The sequence below is a fragment of the Salmo trutta genome, chromosome 39 (assembly GCF_901001165.1).
Source record: "Salmo trutta chromosome 39, fSalTru1.1, whole genome shotgun sequence".
Taxonomy (NCBI): Eukaryota; Metazoa; Chordata; class Actinopteri; order Salmoniformes; family Salmonidae; genus Salmo; species Salmo trutta.
The window spans coordinates 13115611-13140434 of NC_042995.1; the positions used below are offsets into that span (position 1 = coordinate 13115611).

The 24824-nt window shown below is 44.6% G+C and overlaps 3 protein-coding genes and 1 long non-coding RNA gene across 5 annotated transcripts in view; all 4 read right to left on the bottom strand.

The window, feature by feature from the left end:
* Nucleotides 1–371: 371 nt before the first annotated feature.
* LOC115179133 (uncharacterized) lies at nt 372–2129 on the bottom strand. The gene is made up of 4 exons (XR_003872857.1): nt 2009–2129; nt 1503–1754; nt 785–1156; nt 372–632 (listed from the first exon to the last, which is right to left on the bottom strand). It is a non-coding gene; the product is annotated as an uncharacterized LOC115179133 (long non-coding RNA).
* Nucleotides 2130–5299: 3170 nt separating this feature from the next.
* Nucleotides 5300–8205, bottom strand: LOC115179132 (small ubiquitin-related modifier 3). Its single transcript, XM_029740415.1, has 4 exons — nt 8046–8205; nt 7017–7145; nt 6766–6837; nt 5300–6511 (listed from the first exon to the last, which is right to left on the bottom strand). Exons 1-4 carry the CDS (start codon nt 8064–8066, stop codon nt 6449–6451), a joined length of 285 nt encoding a protein of 94 aa, XP_029596275.1. The 5' UTR covers nt 8067–8205; the 3' UTR covers nt 5300–6448.
* Nucleotides 8206–9463: 1258 nt separating this feature from the next.
* LOC115179146 (pituitary tumor-transforming gene 1 protein-interacting protein) lies at nt 9464–16492 on the bottom strand. Its single transcript, XM_029740446.1, has 7 exons — nt 15884–16492; nt 14963–15015; nt 13440–13548; nt 13270–13372; nt 11611–11676; nt 11104–11150; nt 9464–10947 (listed from the first exon to the last, which is right to left on the bottom strand). The coding sequence occupies exons 1-7, from the start codon at nt 15975–15977 to the stop codon at nt 10910–10912; spliced, it is 510 nt and encodes a 169-aa protein (XP_029596306.1). The 5' UTR covers nt 15978–16492; the 3' UTR covers nt 9464–10909.
* Nucleotides 16493–17717: 1225 nt separating this feature from the next.
* LOC115179433 (unconventional myosin-X-like) overlaps nt 17718–24824 on the bottom strand; it is a 72760-nt gene continuing 65653 nt past the window's right edge. For both annotated transcript variants that reach the window (XM_029740948.1, XM_029740947.1), the window contains exons 32-40: nt 24518–24666; nt 24077–24225; nt 23149–23356; nt 22290–22426; nt 22071–22191; nt 21574–21891; nt 21118–21294; nt 20766–20957; nt 17718–19608 (exon numbers count right to left, since the gene is read on the bottom strand). In XM_029740948.1, the coding sequence (XP_029596808.1) occupies nt 19504–19608; nt 20766–20957; nt 21118–21294; nt 21574–21891; nt 22071–22191; nt 22290–22426; nt 23149–23356; nt 24077–24225; nt 24518–24666 (1556 nt within the window). In that variant the 3' untranslated portion in view covers nt 17718–19503. The remainder of the gene's footprint in view (nt 19609–20765; nt 20958–21117; nt 21295–21573; nt 21892–22070; nt 22192–22289; nt 22427–23148; nt 23357–24076; nt 24226–24517; nt 24667–24824) is intronic.

The following is a 24824-nucleotide window of genomic DNA, read 5'->3' on the forward strand; positions in this document are numbered from 1 at the left end:
TGACTGGAAGTCTATGGTATCTACTAGCATGCTAGCAGTTACCATAGACTACCAGTCATTGCGCTAACGCTAGTTGGCAACTTCCTTCAACTGCACGCAGAGACATAGAAATGGTCACCTTGAGTTCATCTGACTCTGGGGAAGTAGATAAAAAGCTAGTTAAATAAAGATTAAATAAATGTAAAAATGGCCAAAATCCTGAAGTATCTCTTTAAGGTTTCTGGAAGTTGGTTCAAGTGGTGAACAGCTTTTACAGAAAATGCAGATTGGGCAAAAGCTGTGGAACTCTACAGTTTCCATTCACTGCTCCCCTAGTATGGGACCCTATAAAATCATTCTGAAACAATATTCTTACATAAGCAGTAGAATTTGCAGTAAGACACAAATTAAACAATGTATTTTTTACACATTTCTATTACATCAATAAATTATTTTCACAAAATGATAGTCAACTAATGTGAGTATATTGTGTCACGTGTCAGTGTGTTTTCAGACGGAAGATTTTGGAGAGAAGTGTTGTGGCGCTGGAGTAGATCAGATAGGAATCCTCTCCGGAAGTAAAGAATTCCCAGTCGCTGCATCCGATGGTGGGAAGCCGATGAATGGGAACAAACCCCTCGTATCCCTGCCACCTGCGCACATCCATATCACGTTCAAGTTCATCAAAACACAAATCGTGATAATGATGAGTATATAACATATCACCATAATGTTTGTAAATTCACAATATATCATCCATTCAATTATAGCACCATGACCAATTCTAGTGGATTCATGTGAATACCTGTAGGTAATGCTGTTCAGAGAGTGAGACTCTCCGTCAAAGGAGTTAGCAATGGCCATACAACTCTCCTCTCCTACTGTGAAGAACTCCCAGTCAACAGCACTGAGGGGGGAGACAGATAGAGAAATGAGAAGGGAAGGAAGGGGGAGGAGAGGTGGGGGAAATTTGCACCTGTATAAAGGTGCATGTGTTCCTGTATGTGACTATGTCCTGAAAACGCAGGAACAGCTGAGATCTCATGTCCAGCTCGTAGATGGTCGAGTTGATGGCATAGAGACCAGGGCTGTAGCCATGGAGTTGGTGCCCGTTAGCAACCACCAGGAAGACCCTGCTGCCGATCTGGAACATCTCCCAGTCTGTGGCACAGAACGTCTGAGAGAGAGAGAGACAGAGAGAGCAAGAGAGAAACAAAGACCATAGAATGATGCCGACATTGGAATTCCCTCCCAATCAAAGTATTTTTGTGGTTTCAGTCTGCCTGTCAGTCAACTACACCTCACATGTGGTTCCATTCAAATGTCTGATTTACTATTTGTTATTTGTCAAAGCTGGATCTAACATGCAAATTCTGCTCCGCTATACATGGTCTATTTTTGTCCTCTCTTAGTTCCGTGGTGTGGGTGGTTGTGCTGTTTTAGGTTTTCTGCCAATCTCCCCCCCTCGCTCCCTTCCCCCTTGTCCTCCCCCTCTTCCTTATTCTCTTTTCCTTCTACTTCACCTTCATCTCTCTCTCTCTCTCCTTAATAGTCTGAAACGAGTGGAAACTTCCATCCACCCAGACATAGATGACCGAGTCAACGTGAGTGGTCTGTCCATCGAACGAGTTCGCCAAAGCCAGGAAGTGGTAGGGTGACCGCGAAGGCCTCCCAGTAGTAAGTCCCAGAGGTCCGCAGGGCCTGGTGTGGTTCAAATAGCTGCGTACCACGGTCTCACTTGTAGACCACACTGTCTATGGTGTGGTTGGTATTACCTAGAGGAAGGGAGGGGGTAGGGAGAGGAAGAGATAATTGCAACTGAGTTACTAGTATTGCAACTCATCACAGGAGACTGCTAAGGGGAGGACGGCTCACAATAATGTCTGGAATGGAGTAAATGAAATGTGGTAACCATCACACAGTGGGAAGAGGCAATATTTTAAAAAATCACTGAACCTTCCCCATGTCATCGATGATGTCACTTCCTGCTGTAATGCTGCCGCAGGTGTTTCGAACCCCTGGCCCTTACCTTAGGGGCGACGAGGCTGACCTTTCTGGTGATGATGGAGAACTCTCTGGGGAAGAGGTGACAGTTGACGAGGTGCTGGGAGGACAGGAAGTCCAGGGAAGGGTGAGAACGGGACAGACGGACACCCCTCACACCCCCAGACTGGATCAGACGCACCCCCCCCCCCTCCCCTCCCTGTTACCCCCCTCGCCCCCTGCCCTGGGAAGAACACGGGACAGAAGGTCCAGGGGGGCAGGTCTACGGGCAGAGAGAAAGAGTAAGAAAGTGAGAGAGAGGGGGAGAGAAAGATACAGATAGAGAAAGCAAGAAAAAAGAGAGGGAGAGTGAGAAAGTGAGGAAGAAGGGGAGAGAGTGAAAGAGAGGGGGGAGTGAGAGAGAGGGGGAGAGAGAGATAGTTAGCATTTCCTAAATAGTGGGAAACTGCTTTAGGTGGTGAGAGCAGCAAGATCGTGTGTTGTAGTTTCTTGAGTATTCATGATACCAGGTAAGGTTAGTCAGAGTTTACGGGATGGCTGGGAAATGTCTGGTAGGTTATTGGCATGATCTGAACACGCCAAACACTCACACACACGGCTGATATCTGTCTTACGCACATACACACACACACTGACACAGTGGTGGAAAAATTACTCAATTGTCATACTTGAGTAAAAGTATAGATACATTCATAGAAAGTTACTCAAGTAAAAGTAAATCACCCAGTAAAATCCTACTTGAGTAAAGGTCTAAAAGTATTTGGTTCTAAATGTAATTGCTAAAATATACTTAAGTATCACATTTCTTATATTAAGCAAAGCAGACACCACCATTTTCTGGTTTTTAAAATGTACGGATAAACAGCGGCACACTCCAACAGACATAATTTACAAAAGTTGCATTTGTGTTTAGTGAGTCTGTCAGATCAGAGGCAGTAGGGATGACCACGTGTTCTCTTGATAAGTGTGTGAATTGGACCATTTTCCTGTCCTGCTAAGCATTCAAAATGTAATGAGTACTTTTGGGTGTCAGAGAAAATGTAAGGAGTTACTATTTGAACTAGCATCCCTACTGCATGCAAACAAGAGAAAGGGATAACGGTGTGTTTAATGCCACTCTACAGTATAACCTGAGAGAGCTGCTATCTGACAGGAAGTACAGTGTTATGTGTCACAATCAAATGTGTCCCTGGATAGGTTACAACACCCACGCAGATATTTTCATAGCGCATTTAATAGAATAGAATGTACCTCTGCATTGTCTCCATGTCTCTGCAGCTGCGTTGATGACCCTTAACCCGAGAAACAGCAGCAGAGGCAACAGCAGCATCAGAGATGACATAACAGCTTGCTCCAGCCAATCACAAGCACTGTGACTGATCCGAACCCCAATTGACGCTCATCTCCAACACGTGTGTGTGAGTATGTGTACATTTGTGTGCGCAGTGTGTCTAGAGATGGTCCTTAGAGAGTATCCGTAGAAAGCATCATCTTCCAACAGAGAGAGTCCAGATGACAAAGTGAAGTCTGGATCTAAACTCCTCTACATCTGACTTCAGCCCAGACAGGCAGGCTCCTAATGAGTTAGTTCTGTCTGGCCCAACCCCTTCTCTTATTTTCCAGGCCCATGCAAATCACTAACCAGTGTGTCAATCATTTCACAGAGTAGAACGGAAGCCAACTGTGTCTCTCACATACTCTTCTGAGAGTGTGTGAGAAAGAGAGAGCAAGATGAATACCCAAGGTGGAGTTGTATGGGCTATAGATACAGAAATAAAGAGCTGTACTACAAAATAACTTTACATTAGGTAAACACCATAAAGAGTCCAAGTAGTGATTTTTAAAAGGAAAATAAATACATTTGAAAACATGCATACCACCGGTGACCTCTGCTCCACCAATAGAGTACTTGATACCAGCTAAGCTATTACCATATTAACCAAGATCCCTGTGATTAGGACCTTTATTATTGTAGTAGCTGAGGAGTGGATGACTGTGTGTTGTGTTCCTGTGGTGAGTTTATTTACATAAGACATGTTTTCATAAAGGATTTGCTAATATTACATTCTGAGAAAATGTAATAAAAATTGTAGAGGGCAATTTGTAAGTCGCTCTGGATAAGAGTGTCTGCTAAATGACGTAAATAGGTACAATTCCCAGGTGCAGACCCGGGAGGGTGGACTAATGTGTGTGTACGTGTGTTTTTCAGCCATGCCCAGGCTTCAAATAGCTATTCCGATACAGATCAGGGAGAGAAAGGAGGGGTGTTCACTCTTTCTGTTCTACACCTTTTACTGCTGTTTTTCCTTTTCTTCTAGAGCATGTTTGTGTGCTTTGGTGGATCACTGGGCAGGAGGAAGGTGTCCTATAGAGACTGGTCTAGTGTGTTTCTCCTGGCCATGTATATTAAAGGATCATGATATAACTTTCTCCCTTCTTGTATCTCTCTATCCCATCAGGCTATCAATCGAGTGTGCTTAATCTGACTGCATCAGCCAATCACAGAGCGATCTAACATCCTGACAGATGGCTGCCCACAGGCACAGGTGTAATAAAAACAGCGGGAGATTTTCAATTGGTTTCGCTAAGTCCTCAGTCCCTTCCTTTTGAAAAAGGTCAAAGGTTATCGAGAAGAAGAAACAAATGCAGTTGTATTCAATTATTCTCCTCCGCTAGGATGACGTTTACAGAAGAATCCCAAAATACAAGTTCAAAGTGGTAAAAATGAATTTCAACGTATATCGTTTCTAAGCAGCTTATTCAAGGGAGTGTAGTGGATTCCGGCAGAGGAGATTTCAAGGATGTACTTGTGCTTCCTCCATGGGAGGACTTTGTCAAGGACAGAGGCAGACTCCTCCATTCACCTAATAACGAACCGACACGGTCCTCAACCACTTATCGGTTTCCGGGTCACGGAGGACGGGCTTTGGCCAAAATAAGAATCTAATCACCAGGGCCCTTGTCATGATTAAACGCTTTAACAGAAACATGCAAGCACACAAATACAGGCACTCAAGGTATAGTCCACACCTCTGCTGATAAAGGGAAGACGGGGATGGGGAAAGACAAGTGTATACAATAAACAGTAGCACCCCCTGTTGGTCTCTTTATGCAGCTGAGAAAACATTTCAGTGACCATACTTTGAAATACTGCTGGATAGTGTCTAACTTATATACACACAATAGGTAGAACATAGACAACTATAGACAATACATTGAAGATACAATTCATGATTCGCATGTGTAACCGGCAGTCCACTGAATGAGCCCTTTTTCTCTCTCACACACGTTTAAAGGAGGAGCCGTGACAGGGAGCCTGAGTACCAAACTATATTTATTGTTTACAGTAGTAAAAGACGCCAAACAATGTACAAATCAGTAGAGAAACCAAACTAACACCATATGACAAAACTTGTGGGTAAAGAACATAACTGCCCCTCCCCTTATGCGCCAAGAAGACATAGCCCCTAAACACAGATCTCGGATCAGAAAACCTTCTCCCCAAAACACTAACCATTACGGGGATGCAAATTATATGACCCTGTATCAGTGTTTAAGGATGACTTCTCCCTCCCACCTTAAACCCCCAGCCCAAAAACCGAAAGCAGATTCACTGACAGGGTTGCTGTAAGAACTGACCAAATTATGCCATATATGGAATCAGGGAATATTCCCTTTTGACTGCCCTCAAAAAAAACTAGGGGTGCATCTCAACAGTACAAGTAGCTTCCTTGTGACAAGGGGTCTCCTCTCCTTCATTCTTGTAAAAACTGACACTAAAGAACTGGACAGGTGAAAGCCTATTCCATGGTCAGCATCCACCTGAATGTTCAGATCGGTGCCAAATGAAGGAGGCAACCTAAGACTTGAGATGCACACTTGGTTTTCACCCTCGAAAAAAACTAGGGCGCACCCCCCCATGTCAAACCATTGGAAGGGTCCAGAAGCCACCCCTAACCCCTAGGCCTTTTGTAGATTTGAGGTGTTGCATAAATACAAAAACACTACACAAGTGGCTTAGGGGTTGTTTCTAGATGAAACCCCATGATTCTTAGCATTGGAAAGACCCGGAAGCTGTCCAAGACAGTTGAAGAGATCAATGTTGACTAAGACAGACATTTGAAGGGAGCCCTCCCAACCCAAAACTGCGCCAGACATCTTTTAAAATAAGAACAAGGAAACACAGACGATGGGGAAGCCTCAAAGTAGAAGTTGCCCCTTACCACAGATCCAGGATCATGTCATCTCCTAAACTTTACCCCATATTGGATGAGGTTAACTAATAACTGACCTTAAATCAGTGTCTAAGGGGCAAATTCATCCCACTCCCACCCCTCTGGACAAAACCGAGACAGACATCTTTTAAAAAAACAACAATGGAACACAGAAGCTGAAGAGCGACTGGAGGAGAGGAGCAGTGGGCGTGGTTTGGGTATGTCAATCACTGTAACGAGGGGGAGGGGGCTTAGCAGAAACCGCCTGTCTGCTGTTGGAAAACATCTATGGTGTCTTCATCCTCCATCTCCAGCTAAAGAGAGAATTAACATGTGTGAGATGGAAGGAGGGGGGATCAAGTAAAGAGATTCCATGAGGGGGAGATGTAGTGGGAAGTACAGCGAGAAAGTAATCAAGTTCATTGAGAGCAGGTGTGCTTTAGTTGAGACAAGGATAATGGCGTCAGAGAGGCCGTGCTTTAGAGTGATTAAGAACGAGATAAGAGAATAGAGTGAGTAGAGGGCGTTTATAGAGAAGAGAGGGCTGCCAGTTGTCTGTGCAGTGTACCTGTGAAGGTGTGTCTGTCTCATTGATTGGCTGTCCGTCAAACCTGAACCTGATCTGCCTTATCGAGAGCCCCTGCAGAAGAGAGAGGACACATTAGAAATACATTGAACAGATATTCCTCTAGTATTAGGAATCAGGTCAGCTCTATTGATAATATTTCTATGAGCAATGTTCAGTGTGCCCCTGCTCCAGTCTTCGCCATTGAGGCGGCAGGTAGGAGGGCAAGGTGTCTGATTGGCGACTGTGCTGACCTGACGTTCGCAGTAGGCCTTCATCAGTTTGCTGAGCGGAGTGTGTCTCTTGATTTTGAACTGAACCACAGAGCCGTCCTGACCGGCTACCTTTAAGTTAATGTGGTCGTTCTCAGTCTTCACGCCCTCCTGAAACACAACCAAACAGCAATTAAAAGATTAACAATGTAGTTATTCAGTCTTCAATGCTTCTGTCTTGGAGAGCCAAACAATTGGCTTGTACAACCACTGTTAGATCTCATACGTCTCTGGTAAGATCTGGACATGGGGTAGGTAGTGTTCTTGCTCTGTGAATTAGGGTTGCTTGTGGGTGGTATTGGGTCTGGGGAATGCGCGGAACCTGAAGGCTGTGACTGAGGCAACCAGCTACTACACCCAGGCGTTATCCATAGCAAAATCCACGTTCAGCTTGTCCTAGTACCTCAAATCGAAAGAAAAATACATATCCGAATCCTGTATCAATCAGTGGTTAGGTACCATTTCGTACAGACCACTTATGAACTAGCTAGCTATACCTGGTCTTACCGGCGCCTGGCCAACGCCATGCGTGTTTACTGGCCTAAAAGATACAGTGCAGTAACTAACTAATGATGTTATTTAGCCATTTCAATAAGTGGATGTCGACGAATGCATCTAAATCACTCGAATACGGCTTCCAAATGGTGTCACATTTAGTGCCGCTTTTCTTGCGGCGTTTAGCTAGCTAGTTGCTAACGTGGTATGGTTTCCACAAAGAAAAACCCGCAAACGGTATATTCAACTTCGAAATGTAAGTGGTAGTTGTTAAAACAATTCTATTTTCTGGTCGAAATATTTCGCATAACATCTAATAGCTTTTATAGCTGATAAACTTAGATATCGTATCCGGAGGCAGCACTCCATTCATTTAACTACGAAACAAACAGTGCGCCGATTCAGACAAACGTGCAAACCGGGCCATTTTTTATTGCATATTTCAGGCGCTATTTGACATTAGACTGTTTTAATCACCTTAAATACCATCACATGTTGATAGCCGACTAGCCTTACCTTTGGTTTCTCCTCCGACATTTTGATGGGTTTTCTTTAAAGGATTTGCGGGTTAAAATGCAATTTTGGTTGTGTTTTCGTTTGCACCTCTTTAAGCTATATGCTCTTCTCCTCCGCAAACACGGGAACGCGCTTTGGTCTCTCGTTCCGCACACACTGATTGGCTTTCGTGGAAACACGTGACATATTCTCTCGGGGATGCGGATGCGGGGATGCGCAATTCAGCCAAATACTCGGCCACGCGACATTAAGAACCCGCCAAAGGCAGGGCTGAGTGTGGACCTTAGTTCATCTCAAATAAATACACATTACACTCAGATCAAACTGTTTTTGTCACATCCTTCGTAAACAACAGGTGTAGACTACCATTAAATTATTACTTACGGGTCCTTTTCCAACAATGCAGAGTTATAGATGCAACATTTAAATAATGACACAAGGAATACGTACACGGCGAATAACAATAATAAGTAAACACACAAAATCGAACTTCGTCACATGCGCCGAATACAAGTGTAGACCTTACCGTGAAACGCGTACTTACAAGCCCGTAACCAACAGTGCAGTTCAAGAAGAGTTAAGAAAATATTTACAAAATAAACTAAAGTAAACAAATTATAAAAAGTAACAAAAAAATAACAATAACGAGGCTATATACAGGGCGGTACCGAGTCAACGTGTGGGGGTACAGGTTAGTCCAGGTAGGTAGGGGTGAAGTGACTGTGCATAGATAATAAACAGCGAGTAGCAGCAGTGGACAAAACAAATGGAGGGAGGGGGTGTCAATGTAAATAGTCCGGTGGCCATTTGATGAATTGTTCAGCAGTCTTACAGCTTGGGGGTAGAAACTGTTAGAGCCTGTTGGTCCTAGACTTGGCGCTCCGGTACAGCTTGCCGTGCGGTAGCAGAGAAAACAGTCTATGACTTGGGTGACTGGAGTCTCTGACAATTTTTTAACATGGCTATGTACAGGGAGTACCAGAATAATGTTGTAAAATACTAATGATATCAAGCCAAATCTTCCATCTTCATCATAATGGATAGAGAAATGGAGGTGTATGGTTTTTGATGACCAGTCGGGGGCGCTCCAACTCAACATGTCATTTCTCTCTTAAGGGAGAAAGGGAAGGATCGGAATGGGTAGGGATCGAGGCCTGGGTTTCCATTCCAGAAAGATTATCTCTCTCTGTGGCTCTGGTCATAGAAAATGCTTGAATAAAAAGTATACATATCCTTGATAAAAAATAGTATATTGAGATTAAGAATTAAGTCAGAACTGCAGGAATTCCTGTTTATTCACATCTCCTATTATTGAGGTTACGATCACTGGTCTGATATGGTTGTTGTAGGTTTCTCACTATGAGGTAGAGGTTATAGGTAGGAGCTAGGCGTTGATAAGATCCAAAGAGAGACAAGTCTTACATAGTGGAAAGTTTTATTTTAGTAAAAATAGATTTGTTCAATCAACAGACAAAGGGTAGTTTATTACACAACTAGACATTAATAAAAAGTTGATTCGTTTGGCCCGACAAGATTCTAACTGAAGTAGCTGGTGTCAAATGAGAAAGCTGTCACAGGTAGAAATATATTACTTAGAACTGACATTCTTTGTGTCTCATTTTACAAGGTGTGTACATTCTATATGGTAGGGTACATTTCTATCTGCAATTCTAAGCATTCAACTCTTCTGAATAGCCTCCTATTTTAAACTGCAATGTTTAGCTTTTTGGGCGACCTGACCAAATTCACATAGAAATGTGAGTTATAGATCTGTGACTCTTTGAAAGCAAGTTTAAAAAGCAGCAGATCTGTGGTATGTGCGTTATTTCTATGCTTACCGTATGGAAAATATATTTCAGCTGTTTAGATGGTAGAATGATTCTCTAAACTATACTTGCTTGTTTTGTTGCAAACTGAAATAAGGTGAACTATTAGAATTTTAGCAAGCAGGAAATGGCGGAGGGATTTCTGCACAGTGCATCATTAAGGACAATTCTGGTTTAAATTAGAAAAACAATACATCTATACAAGTTTGTTTGATGGAGTACAGGTGTGCACTGGACACATTTCTGATAGATCGCCATCAAATAAATATACATAGAAAAAGGTCAACATAGATAAGGTCAACTTTTCTGGAGTGCATCTTCTCATTCAAGTAGAGCATAGGCAAGATCTCCTACAACCAAGTAGTAACCCTCAAGTACCATCATTATGAGTTTATAATACAGTAGTAGTCACAGACGGTACATTTCTAAAGGCTACTGCACCTATCCACTGCTCTCACCTAGTCTGCACCGCAAGACATGTTCTGCACTGCACCACTCACCAAGCAGTGCAGAACTTGTTCTAGCTCCGTATTCATGGAAGACTGTGTTCATTACATTCAACACAATGTTTAATGACCTGTGTTACATGGGAAGATAATGTTGTATATCAGGCTGTCCCAAAACTTTGATCTAAGGCCAGTTTCATGTATTCTCCTCAAAACGGTTAAAGATATTGAACGGGATCTTAAGCACTTACAAAATCGTAACATATTGTACGAATTGGAATTCGTTACATCATACGAATTGCAGGAAATATATATTTTTTGTTGCAGGACATAACATATCATACAAAATAAGTGATGTGCACAATTTTTGGCGACTCGTTTTGGCTTGTGAAACTACGGTCTGAAATTATACAAATCCTTTAAAACACCTCCAAGGCTTTTATGATTAATGGTTTAGGGAAGGGTAAGATGAGCATAGAGCAGTCAATAAGGTTAACAGTCCTTAGGGGAAGGGGGAGAGGGGTTCGGTTGGTTGAAAGGTCAGAGGTGAAGAGAAGGCAGGCAGTTGATAGTACAGTGTCCAAATATCAGCTCAGGAGAATTTGGAGTATGGGTTGGACCCACTGAGACCTAAAAGAAAGAAAGGAAAAGAGGGAGAGAAGGAGTTAGAGATCATCTTTCACATCAAATTCCATCAGAGTAGTGATAGTGCTTTTCCACAGACAGCAATGGGGAAACATGACAGGAGCGGTGTGTGTGTTTGTGTGCGTGTATCTCAAGTCGTACCATATTTCGTTCTGATTTCCTCATGCCTCATCTTCATCTCTGCCTTTCTGTTAACACAAAGACAACCAGCTGGTTAGACACACACTTCGTATTTTAAGAGGACTGCACAACCTTTCAGACCAGCCAGGTAGGTAAGAAGTCATGAGTAGAGCAAAAACCGGTTTGGGCGGTTAGCTTGGCTGTGACGCATGTAAAGGTTTGTTCCAGTAATGCTTTTGTGTCACTCCGGCTGTAACTGATATGAAACTAACAAAAGAAACTTGGGGCATTGTTCTGATCGCAGTCACATTGTCAGAGACACACTAAAGTCAAATACAGCACACACAGGGCTTGACTGGGTAACGTTTACCATATCTCCCTGTGGGATTTGTTGTAGGCCAGCTGAACGAACACACACACACACACAAATACTGATACTTAGAATAACCAAACACATTCTTTAGTTGTACATTTCTTCACATACATAGATAAATACACAGATGTTCGTGTGCCATGATGACGTCTTACCTCTCTTCCTGTTTTCCCTTCATCTTATTGGTCCGTCTCTCCATCTTGGCATCGAACCTCGTAGACCTGACACACACACACACACACACACACACATTAGGGCGGATAAGTACTTATACATGTGCCTGGAGGTCAGTCCATGGGGTAGGTCAGTGTGTGTGTGTGTGTGTGAAGAATTACACACTTTAGTTGACCACGGCAAAGCAAACACACTACACAGTTGAGGCCAAATATATAGGCACCCTTGCACTAAATTATTCCCCATCTTTCAAAATCAATAGAAATTGAAAAAAAACATTGATATTGGATTTTCGACATTGCAGAGCCAATTTAATTTTTGCAAACCGAAGTTGAGAATTTTTATTAAGAAAATAAAGACAAATGGCAGCTCCTAAATTGGCACCCTGGAGCTAGTACTTGGTTGCACAGCCTTTGGCCAAGATAACTGCAGACAGACGCTTCTTGAAGCCACCAATGAGCTTGCTGCAACTTTCTACTGGCATTTGACCCACTTTTCAGCAGCAAATTGTTCCAATACTTAAAATGTTTGAGGGGTTCCCTCCAACTACTGATCTCGCCATAGGTTTTGGATGTGATTCAGTTCTGGACTCTTGTCTGACATGTGGGAGATGTGATCATGCTGTGGGGTTGCTTCGCTGCGTCTGGTACTGGGGACCTTGAACGTGTGCATGGCATCATGAAATCAGCAGATTATCAGGTGTTTTGTTCAACCCAGTGTCCAAAAACCAGGTCTCCACTGAATGTTGTGGATCTTCCAGCAGGACAACAACCCCAAACATGAAAAAACACCCAGGAATGGTTCAAGAAGAGATGCTGGACTGTTCGGGAGTTGCCAGCCAAGAGTCCAGATCTGAATCACATCCAAAACCTACAGAGAGATATGAAAACAGCAGTTGAGGGGGGCACCCCTCAAACATAGAAGATTTAGAGCAGTTTGCTGCTGAAAAGTGGGTTACATCATTGCGTGCTACAGTTACCTTGGCCAAAGGCTGTGTAACCAAGTATTAGCTCCGGAGAGCCAATCATTTAGTCCATGCCATTTGTCTTTATTTTCTAAATTAAAATGGTCAACTTAAGTTTACAAAAATACAATTGGTTCTGCAATGTTGAAAATCTAACAAGGTGTGAAGACCAGATGTTTTTATTTGTTACATATTTGAGAAGGGGACACACACACACATGTTTTAGTTGTATTGTTTATTATTTTGTTGTTGTATTGTTTGTATATCTTTCTATTTTAAATTTGTGTTACTGTTTTTGCCCATCTCTGTTTCGTTACTTGTCATGTTTTGTGGACCTCAGGAAGAAACGCTTCTGCTTTGGCAAAGCTAATGGGGATCTGAATAAACAAATAAGAAATAGCGACTTATCTCAGAAAAGTACACGGGTGCCAGTATATTTGGCCGAAACTGTATATAAATACACTCAAGCAGTCAATGATAAACAATTAAAATAATAATAATACATATCATCCTAAACCGAGATGTGTTTTGGAAACAGACGACACAAATCAACAAGGTCAGTGTGTTACAAGGTGAGTGTGTTACAAGGTCAGTGTGTTACAAGGTCAGTGTGTTACAAGGTGAGTGTGTTACAAGGTGAGTGTGTTACAAGGTGAGTGTGTTATAAGCACTATACCCAATGTGTTCACACTTGCAGCAGCAGAAGAGGCAGACCAGGAAGGCGATGATAATGACTCCACCCACCACCGCCATGGCGATGATCAATGACTGGAAGTTCACTGACACACACACACAATCAAAATTAGTTCCTACTCCAGCAGAGGTGTGTGTGTGTGTGTTTCTTACCCCAGCAGCGTCCCCAGCGTGCATCGTTGAGGGGGCAGAGGGCGTGCGGGGGGAGGATGGTGCTGACTGGGTACGTGATACACATCTTAGTCTTCTGACACCACAGGCACTGTGACACACACACACAACATAACGCAAATATATGTGGACTACGTATGGGTAAGGGGTTTCAGGATTGGCAGGGATAGAGTTCACAATGCCAAGGATGGAGGGATGCAGAGAGAGAAATAAGGGCAGAGAGAGAGAGGTGTGTGTTCAGTTTGTCCCCCAACCTGTCTGACAGGTGTGGAGGGGGCAGCTGATATGCTGATTCATTTCAGAAATGTTTTCTGGTGCACATTGTTATACCTGTGAGCAGGAGGTATAGTGAGGGAATCAGGACCAGAAAACATCTGTGACCCTGTTAGACCCGTGAGCAGGAGGTATAGTGAGGGAATCAGGACCAGAAAACATCTGTGACCCTGTTAGACCCATGAGCAGGAGGTATAGTGAGGGAATCAGGACCAGGAAACATCTGTGACCCTGTTAGACCCATGAGCAGGAGGTATAGTGAGGGAATCAGGACCAGGAAACATCTGTGACCCTGTTAGACCCGTGAGCAGGAGGTATAGTGAGGGAATCAGGACCAGAAAACATCTGTGACCCTGTTAGACCCATGAGCAGGAGGTATAGTGAGGGAATCAGGACCAGGAAACATCTGTGACCCTGTTAGACCCATGAGCAGGAGGTATAGTGAGGGAATCAGGACCAGAAAACATCTGTGACCCTGTTAGACCCATGAGCAGGAGGTATAGTGAGGGAATCAGGACCAGGAAACGTCTGTGACCCTGTTAGACCCATGAGCAGGAGGTATAGTGAGGGAATCAGGACCAGGAAACATCTGTGACCCTGTTAGACCCATGAGCAGGAGGTATAGTGAGGGAATCAGGACCAGGAAACATCTGTGACCCTGTTAGACCCGTGAGCAGGAGGTATAGTGAGGGAATCAGGACCAGGAAACATCTGTGACCCTGTTAGACCCGTGAGCAGGAGGTATAGTGAGGGAATCAGGACCAGGAAACATCTGTGACCCTGTTAGACCCATGAGCAGGAGGTATAGTGAGGGAATCAGGACCAGGAAACATCTGTGACCCTGTTCATGGGAGGTATAGTGAGGGAATCAGGACCAGGAAACATCTGTGACCCTGTTAGACCCATGAGCAGGAGGTATAGTGAGGGAATCAGGACCAGGAAACATCTGTGACCCTGTTAGACCCGTGAGCAGGAGGTATAGTGAGGGAATCAGGACCAGGAAACATCTGTGACCCTGTTAGACCCATGAGCAGGAGGTATAGTGAGGGAATCAGGACCAGGAAACATCTGTGACCCTGTTAGACCCATGAGCAGGAGGTATAGTGAGGGAATCAGGACCAGGAAACATCTGTGACCCTGTTAGACTCGTGAGCAGGAGGTATAGTGAGCGAATCAGGACCAGGAAGCCCAAAGTGTACCTGACTCAAGTGCCAGACTAATCCCAGACTCACCGTCACAATCATTAGACATTCCTCACAGCTTGTTCCATTCTTAGTCTCACACACTGAGAGGGAGGGAGAGAAAACAGGTTTATGGAGGGAAAACCATTAGATCAGTAGTTCATAACATACTAAACAACTGCAGTTAGAGGCAGTAATAAAGCCTTCTCACTTGCAGCAAGTCCTAGCCTACTGTAAATATTTCCATTTGTTGTTTGACTGTATGATTCCACAGAATTGTTTGTGTACATTGTTAGTTCTATGGCTCCAGATAAGAAGGGGAAGCCTGGTAGTCTGGTTTCTATGGGGCTACAAGGCTAAAGGATTCTTCCAAGACGGGGAACAGGTGTCTCTTTGGACACTAACTGGTTTCACCCAAACACTTAACAGTTAAATGGGCCAGCCAGTCACGATTATAGCTACTGAAATGTGCCTGAGAAGGAACTGAAAACACTCCAACGTTCCTGCTAAAAGGTTTCAGTTACACAAGCATTTAGCAGAAAGCGAGAGCCAACTCCCTAACAGTGAATAGGCCGAATACGTTACTAATGTACCAAGACACTTGAAATTAAAGAGCCATTATCTGAATATAATAATCTACATGTTAAGGTTAATGAAAGTCTAAATTACATAATTATAAAGGAACTGAAAACAAGTCATTTTGTGTTTTACCTAAAGGCAAAGTCACTGTGAAATATGCTACAATGTGAAATCGGGTTAATTCTAGTTTGAGAGAACTCCACTAGCAGCTGTTTTTTCGACGATTAATGTCATAGACTAACTAGAGCCAACAGAATTAACTATAATATAATGTCATATAGATCAAAAATAATCTAAGCGACAATAAATGAATGGTTAAGAAAAACAAAAATAATCTAAGCGACAATAAATGAATGGTTAAGAAAAACAACAAAAGAAGTGTCACTGACTCACCTGGACTAGGTGCGGCAGTTTGCGCGAACACAGCGACTACACCGAAGAGCAGCAGAACAGCAGGTAGGCCTACTAAACTCCTCAAATCCATCATGTATTGAAACTTTAAAATCCAAACTCTGACAGTAAAATATCCCGTCGTCTATGGCGCTACTCTTGAGTTGAACAAGTTGTCTTATTTCAGTAACAACACGGAGAAATTGAGGTAACCCGTTTTAAGAAAACAAACCCTTGAAGTGATGTTAACGCAAAAAGGTCTGTCCTCCTTTCTCCCTGTGCACGCCCAACCAATGTCAGGTGGAATTAGGGTGACCACATGCCCCAGATTGCGGGACAGTCCCGAATGTTGGCCGTTTGTCTGATGTCCCGTATTTCATCAACAAATTAAAACACCACTCGTTTACCAAAAAAGTTAGATTTGTTGCGTATTTCAGTCAGACTTCCTATTCATTTGATGACAATTGACATTTCGAACTGTCTGCCAGAAACATGTATTCATGTAGGCTACACTGGCCCGCAAAAACATTCCGTTGTCCCGCATTTGTGTATTTTAAATACGGACCATTATGTGGTCACCCGAGCTGAAACAGAACAATCACGTCAGCTGTGTGCGCGTGCGTAAACGGGTGGCTGCGTGCGTGCGCGTATAGAAGAGAAGACTGGACAATTTCCCGATCATTTATTAAAGCATAACTTTGTAAAGCCAGTTACAAATAAAACAAGAACAACAACTATTTTCTCTCTCTTTCTCGGTTTTCTCTCAAAACAATCACAATGTTTCAATATATAATGCTAATAATTAATATGAACCATAACAGATTACAGTCAGGCCCTGCTCTGGCCGCCTGCGGCTGGAAAAGGACCCCGGTATAGAGGTTGCTCATAGACACAGATCTAGGATCAGTTTACTCTTACCTTTTGGGTGTGAAATGCAAAACTGACCTTAGATCACAGGAGGTTGGTGGCACCTTAATTGGGGAGGATGGGCTTGTGGTAATGGAGCTAAATCAGTGGAATGATATCAAATACATCAAACACATGGTTTCCACGTGTTTAATGCCATTCCTTTTGCTCAGTTCCAGCCATTATTATGAGCCTTCTTCCCTTCAGCAGACTCCACTGCCTTAGATCAGTGTCAAGAGGCAACTTCATCTTACTCTGTGTACTAGCAGTGTGAGAGGCAAGGCCATAGAAAGAGAATACCTAGATAGGACACAGTTCCGAATTTCACTGGATTTGATGATAATTGACATTCCAACCTGTCTGCCAAAAACATGTATTCATGTAGACTGGCCTGCAAAAACTGGGTTTTTCAGTCATTCCAAATGGCCCACTGGAACACAGGATGGAATGTTGTTCTGAATTGGAATGTCCTTTCCAGTAATTCTGATTCTATAGACTGGTCCTCCAGGGGGCTGTGGCCCACAAGCAGTGACGACACAAAGTCAGAAACAAACAAAATTCCCACGTTCCCAGAATTCTCATACTCCAACTATTCCCATTTCCTAGATGCATATCCTCCTCAATGTGTGAACTTCTCTTCTTTCACAGAATTCCATACTGTAACCATATCCCTCTCCCTCCCTTCCTCCCTTCCCAAACTCTTCCCCCCATTTAAAATCACAACACCATTCTCTTATAAAGGTTATTCAGATACATAATACTCTTATTTCTCAACAACACACTGTCTTTGTTTTCTTCATATGGTTCCCATCTTCCCCCGGTGGGGTAGTTAGTTAGTCACCTGCATTATGACACAGATACACACGGTAGCATTCCAAACACAGCACTGCAGGAGGGGTGACACTGGGAACGTACAGTACACTAGTCACACTGACTTAAAACAGGTTCTATTCACACATGAACTGGAGAACAGTCACATAGCGTAGAAACAGAATGGGTAGAGAAGACAAGACTAGATTCCTCATGTTTTTTTTTAAAAAGTACCCACCGATATGGAAACGTGAGCCAGAAGGATGATACGAAGGCTACATTTCACTAGAGCGCAGAGAAACGCATGTAGGCAACCATCCCAAACCGCCCTACCAATATGGCCGCAGCGACTGAACTCTACCCATTCTACATCAAGAAGTGAAACCCCTCTATATCGCTGTGATTTAGTCAGATGGCACTGCTAGTGAATAAGGGTGCGTTGGCATATTAGACATACAGCAGTGAATATCTCTGTTCATTCGCATTTAGTTTACACATACAATAAATTAATCAAATGGCATTTATAATGGTATTTATATACATACAGTACAGTGACCACCAAAATCTATGCAGGGTTCCTATGAGGTGCGATATAGAAAAACGATAAGTGTTTGATTAGTGTATGTGTGTATGTGTAGGTTGGACATGAATATGTAATATATGTGATGTTCATAATATGTAGACATATTATAGGAGAAAGCTCTCTCAATCTCCCTTGGTTGATCTTGTAGTCGACTTCTGTCACTCTTAGCATCATTCTCTCCTCCAGACCTCTCCACACCCAAGGAGCTTCCCCCCCCCCAGACTGAGCCAGACAGCTACCCCTTGAAAGATCCTCTGAGTCAGGATGATCCCGGGGAGAGGGCCCTGGATGGGCCTCCAGCCCTGGTTCTCTTGAGGGGGTTTGTATGAGGTCACTTCCTTTGACCATATGTGATGTCACTTCCTTTGACACAGGAAGTAAGTACTGTGCAGTCTGATGAAGAAGGGACCTGATTTTCCATTTGACCCCGAGATGAAAACACAGAACACAGTGAGTCCTTTATCTCAGTCACCACGGACAACAGCAGATGAACGAGAGAGTGAGTGAGAGAAAGAGAGAGGAAAGGAAGCAAGCAAGCAACAGAGAATAAATTAACACTTAACTGTAAAGAGAGTGAATTAGGCGAAATGGGACACACAGACAGAGAAAAAGAGAGTTTCATTAAATGGGGGGAGAGAGGGTAAGGAAGGAAGGAAGATATAAATAGTAACATCATTTGATCTCTCCTAGCTGGCAGTGTGTTGGGACTGTGACTAGGGGTGTGTGGGGTGTGTTTTCGGGCTTGAGAAGGGGGTGACAGAGCTTTGCGGGTGGTATGGCTTGACTGGGCTATTGTGCTTGTCGTTGGTATGGGTTTGGTGCAGAGAGAACAGAGAGAGAGGGATGACAGAGGAGAGAGAGAGAGAGAGGAGATGGAGATACATGGGAGAGAGAGAGATTAGAGGTTGATATAAAATGAGTAACAGAGATATTAAGTAAGGTTGAGTTAGAATGTGCTTGCTGGACCTGCTGTCTGTAAGACAGTGACATGCAGGGTAACTGGGGGTTGGGAGGTGCTGGAGTTGTCCTCCCCAAAATGGGTCATTTTCCATGCTCATTGTTAACAAACAGATATTTAACCCAATTCACCCAATTCCCAAGTCTAGAATAGTTAGCTGCAGTGTCCATCCCCTTTTCGCTTTGTGAAATCGGATGCCATTTTAGATCCCTCACTGTCCGCTGTTTTGTGGTTACCCCTCTCCAAGATCAGCTGACTCCACCAAAAAAACAACCGACTGACCAATCCATGGATTGTATCCACTTCCTGCCTCTCTCTGATAGGCCTGTACTGTTGAATAGAGGGCTCTGATTGGCTGCTGGTTGATCACCTGACGAAGGCGCTGGCGACGCTGGAGACAGACATGATGCTGCAGCGTTTCTTCACCATCATGTTGATGTAGGCTTTCATGATCTTAGCAATCTCCATCACCTGCATAGAGAGATAGAGAGGGAGAGGGAGAGAGAGAGATAGAGAGGGAGAGAGAGAGATGGAAAGAGAGGGAGAGAGAGAGATGGAAAGAGAGAGAGAGAGGGAGGGAGAAAGAAAGAGAGAGAGAGAGGGAGGGAGAAAGAAAGAGAGAGAGAGAGGGGAGAGAGAGAGAGAGAGGGAGAGAGAGGGGAGAGAGAGGGAGAGAAAGAGAGAGAGAGGGAGAGAGAAGGTGAGAGAGAGAGAGAAGGAGAGAAAGAGAGATAGGGAGGGAGAGGGAGAGAGAGGGAGGGAGAGGGAGAGAGAGAGAAGGAGAGAAAGAGAGAGAGAAGGAGAGAAAGAGAGAGAGGGAGAGAGAGAGGGAGGGAGAGGGAGAAGAGAGAAAGAGAGAGAGAGAGGGAGAGAGAGAGAGGGAGAAGAAAGAGAGAGAGAGAGAGGGAGAGAGAGGGAGAAGGGAAGAGAGGGAGAGAGAGGGAGAGAGAGAGAAGAGAGAAAGAGAGAGAGGGGAGAGATAAGAGAAGGAGAAAAAGAGAGAGAGAGAGAGGAGAGAGAGGGAGAGAAGAGAGAGAGAAAGTGAGAGAGAGAGAGACGGAGAGGAAAGGAGAGAGAGGGAGAGAGAAGGAAGAAAGACGAGAGAGAGGGAGAGAGAGAGAGAGGAGAGAGAGTGGAAGAAAGAGAGAGAGAGAGGGAGAGAGAGAGAGCGGGGAGAGAGGAGAGAGAGGAGAGAGAAGGAGGTAAAGAGAAAAGAGGGAAGAGAGAGATAAGGAGAGAAGGAGAGAGAGAGAGAGAAGGAGAGATAGAGAGGGAGAGAGCGAGAGAGAGGGAGAGAGAGAGAGGAGAGAGAGAGAGAGAGAGGAGAGGGAGAGAGAGAGAGAGAGAGAGAGAGAGGAGAGGAGAGAAGAGAGAGAGAGAGAGAGAGGGAGAGAGAGAGAAAGAGTTAGATAACATCAGTGTTTGTGTAGTGTGCAGTATATTCCTGATTTATTCTTCCACTGTGTGAGGTTGTTTTTGTTGTGACTGATACATGCGTGTGTGTATGTGTGTAAGTGTGTGTGTGTGTGTGTTTCAGAGTAAGTGTGCGTGTGTGTGTCTCAGAATATGTGTGTGTGTGTTTCAGAGTAAGTGTGCGTGTGTGTGTTTCAGAATATGTGTGTGTTTACCAATGGAGTGTGGAAGAACAAATCGTTGCCGTCGACAGTGATCTGGTAGATGCAGGGTTGTGGAGCTCCAAAGAAGGTGATCTGCTCATACTGGAACGTCTGCAGAGGTTTGGGTTCCCCTCTCTTATACACAGACAGGTTGTCAGCACTCACACCCAGCCACAGGTCATGGGGAAAACCTCCTTCCTTACACTGCAGGGGAGAGAGAGGGAGGAGAAGTGGAGAGAGAGGGAGGAGAAGTGGAGAGAGGAGGAGGAGGAGGAGGGGAGGATGAGGTAGAAGTAAAACACAAAGGTCCACACACACACACACACACACACACACACACACAAACACACACACACACACACACCTCCACGTCGAACAGTGTAGAGCCATATCCGGGCCACTCTTTGACGATGGACATGTATTTGAGCAGAGCCTGGTGCTGGGGGAGTCCCTGTAACTTGGTCCATTTATCCAGAACATGGGCTCTGGTGGCCGATGTCTCCTCCTTCACCCACATCTCTACCTGCTGTCCCTCTTCCTCCTGGACAGGATTACAATCACATTTATCAATCAATTCATTATTCAATCAATCAATTAACCAACAAATCAATCCTAAAGCTAATCAGAGGTGATAGGGTAAGATATCTCTGTATGGAATATGCGATGCCCCAGTCAATAGAGGATAATGTGTGATTTACGAGAGGCGCCATCTCTAGGACATATAGACAACTACAGCTAGGAAAAATATTGCAATGGTGATGTCAGCATGTGCGTGTTTAATGCAAATGCATTGTGTGTTTGTGTGTGTGTCCATCGCCACCTTCTGTTTCTTCAGCGAGCCCGTCTTAAAGCTGCGCCTCAGACTTCCATCCAGGAAGCTGGGGGTTCTCCTTCTATCCTGCCCGTCCCCCTTGACACTTCCCACCTGCCCTCCTCCTCCCTCTCCTCCTGCCGCGCCTCCCTGTTTGGTGGACTGGAAGATGCGCGAGCGGAGGCGTCCCATTGGGTAAACACTACCGAGGCTCCACCCAGCGCGGCTGGCCCCATCTCCATGGAGATACTGCAGCCGTAAAGCGGCTAGCTGCTGCAAAGTTTCCTCTGGGGCCGGGAAGTGACCACTGATCAGAGACTCATGGGCCTGAAGGAAGGAGGGATGAGGGTGTGTCGAAAGGGGGGAGAGAGGGAGGGGGAGAGTGAGAGAGAGACATTTATTGAAATTGAGTGAGACGGAGTACGACAAGGAGTGTGTGTGTGTGTGTGTGTGTGTGTGTGTGTGTGTGTGTGTGTGTGTGTGTGTGTGTGTGTGTGTGTACTCACCTGCTCAAACATGAAGGCAAATTCCACCCCCTCCTTAGGCATGCTCTCCATGTCGAGGAAACAGTAAAGTTTAAAATAGAGTCTCCACTGTCCTTCCTCCTCCTCCTCAGTCCCTGACAGCCTGGAATACACACAGATAGGGTTAGCAACACACACACACACACACACACACACACACACACACACACACACACACACACACACACACACGTTACGTACCTCTCAAACTTGGCGAGGACGTCAGCCACTATGATCCTGCTCTCCAGAGCTCGGTCCGTCACCTGGTTGTGCTCAAACAGAGAGAACAGATTCCTACTGTCCTCCATGGCCAGGCCGCGGATCAACTTCTCTACCACCTACACACACACACACACACACACACACACACACACACACCACACACACACACACACACACACACACACACACACACACACACACACACACACACACACACACACACACACACACACACACACACACACACACACACACACACACACACACACACACACAAAGGAGAGATGTTACAGAGACGTGTGTATACACTGAGTATACTAAACATCAGGAACACCTTCCTAATATTGAGATGTCCTCAGATCAGCCTGAATTCATCAGGACATGGACTCTACAAGGTGTTGAAAGTGTTCCACAGGGATGCTGGCCCATGTTGACTCCAATGCTTCCCGCATTGGCTGGATGTCCTTTGGGTGGTGGACCATTCTTGATACAGACAGAAAACTGTTGAGTGTGAAAAACCCAGCAGCGTTGCAGTTCTTGACACAAACCGGTGCGTCTGCCACCTACTACCATACCCCGTTCAAAGGCACTTAAATATTTTTTCTTGCCCATTCACCCTCTGAATGGCACACACACACAATCCATGTCTCAATTGTCTTAAGGCTTAAAAATCCTTCTTTAACCTGTCTCCTCCCCTTCATCTACGCTGATTGAAATGGATTTAACAAGTGACATCAATAAGGGATCATAGCTTTCACCTGGATTCACCTGGTCAGTCTATGTTAAGGAAAGAGCAGGTGTTCTTAATGTTTTGTCCAGTCAGTGTGTGTGCGTGTACCTCTCCAGCGGTGGTGTGTGAATTGATGGAGATCTTGCAGGAGCCCCCTCCATGGCAATAGACTGTAGTTGTCATCTCCTGCCTCACCAGTAGGGCCACGATCTCCTCCTGAGACGGAATAAAGTCCCTGGTCTTGGTCTTCTTCAGAGACTCATTGATAAAAGCAGAATAACGCTCAATCTCTGTGTTGGGGAAATGCTCTCGCACCCTGGGAGAACACACACAGAGACAGTCATGATACACACACACATAGCACACACACACACATACACACTAATACAAATCTCTACACCTGTGATGGGTTCTGACTTCTAAAGCTGAAATATAAATATCCTTGTTCGTGGTACTGAGGGAGAGAGGGGAATGCAGAACGTTTTCTGTCAGAACATGTTAGACATCAGGTATCCTATGGAAAGGAGAAGGGCCACAGTCTGGTTTCAGTTGTTGTATTTTGAAAGACTTGATACACCGGAAGTGAATGGTTATCTGTAGGAGGAATGTAAATGGTGGGGTCAATTAAAGGTTGGATATGAGCCATGGGCTTGGAATATTACTAAGTAAGGGTGGATAGCTGTGGATTAGGGAGGAATGTGGGCTGAGGTCAGGTCCGGTCACATTTTAGGGAGAAGGAACAGTTTATTACCCACATCACTTAACTTCCTACCTAGCAACAAATAAGTCATGTTTAGAGAAGAGGAGGAGACTTCACCTAAAGTAAGGTATATATATACTTGTGCTGGTGGGAACATGTCTTTGTCTGTTCAGCTGTTTGACCCATTAGGTGAATCAACTTGGTTTGAGCTTTTCCAAGTTGTCTGTTCGTTTTTACTGGGTTTATTTAGAACCTAACACCTGGGACACGCACTCACCTCTTGGGAACACACACACACACACACACACACACACACATACACACACACACACACACCTTTTGAGGTGGAAGCGCAGGTATCTGAGGATGGTCCGGCTTGGGAGGAAGGTACAGCTCATACAGGTGAGGAGGTGCCAATGAGCCCGCTGATTGGGCTGATTGGGCTGAGGCACGTGATTGGTCTGCTTGATCACCTGACAGTATACCTGGAGAGAGTGGAAAGACAGTGAGTGAGTAGGAGAGTGTTTGTATGCGTATGCGCCTGTGTATGTGTGTGTGTGTGTGTGGCTGTATGTGCACCCGTATACACTCCTGGAAAAGAGGGATCTAAGAGTGTTCTTCAGCTGTCCCCATAAGGTAACTCTTTTTGGTTCCAGGTAGAACCATTTTGGGTTCCAAGTGGAAAGGGTTCTACCTGGAACCAAAAAGGGTTCTTCGAAGGGTTCTATTACGGGGACACCTTTTTTTCTAAGAGTGTATGTGCCCATGTGTGTGTACCTCGTCTCGGAGAGGTCTCAGGTCCTGACAGGTCTGTAGTACCCCCCGTATGATAGGAACAGGGTCTGCCAGAGTCTCCATCTCCTGAAGAGAGTTAAACACTCGGATCGCTTCATCCTGAAGACTGGCATATCCCTGCTGTCTCTGGACTGGAGGGGAGAGGAGAGTGGAGGGGGAGGGGGAGAGGAAAGGAGGGGGGAGGAGAGGAAGGGATATAGGGGGGAGGAGAGGAAGGGATGGAGGGGGGAGATGGGGAGAAGAAAGGAGGGAGGAGGGGGAGAGAAGGAAAGAAAAGTTCTCATCAAAT

Coding starts and splice junctions, on each gene's coding strand:
- LOC115179132 (XM_029740415.1), bottom strand. CDS start 8,066: ATGTCGGAGGAGAAACCAAAG. Junction 7,146..8,045: donor TGTCGGAGGAGAAACCAAAG/GTAAGGCTAGTC, acceptor GTTGTGTTTCAG/GAGGGCGTGAAGACTGAGAA. Junction 6,512..6,765: donor AGACAGACACACCTTCACAG/GTACACTGCACA, acceptor TTCTCTCTTTAG/CTGGAGATGGAGGATGAAGA.
- LOC115179146 (XM_029740446.1), bottom strand. CDS start 15,977: ATGATGGATTTGAGGAGTTTAGTAGGCCTACCTGCTGTTCTGCTGCTC. Junction 15,016..15,883: donor AACTGCCGCACCTAGTCCAG/GTGAGTCAGTGA, acceptor CCTCCCTCTCAG/TGTGTGAGACTAAGAATGGA. Junction 11,151..11,610: donor AAGGGAAAACAGGAAGAGAG/GTAAGACGTCAT, acceptor TTGTGTTAACAG/AAAGGCAGAGATGAAGATGA.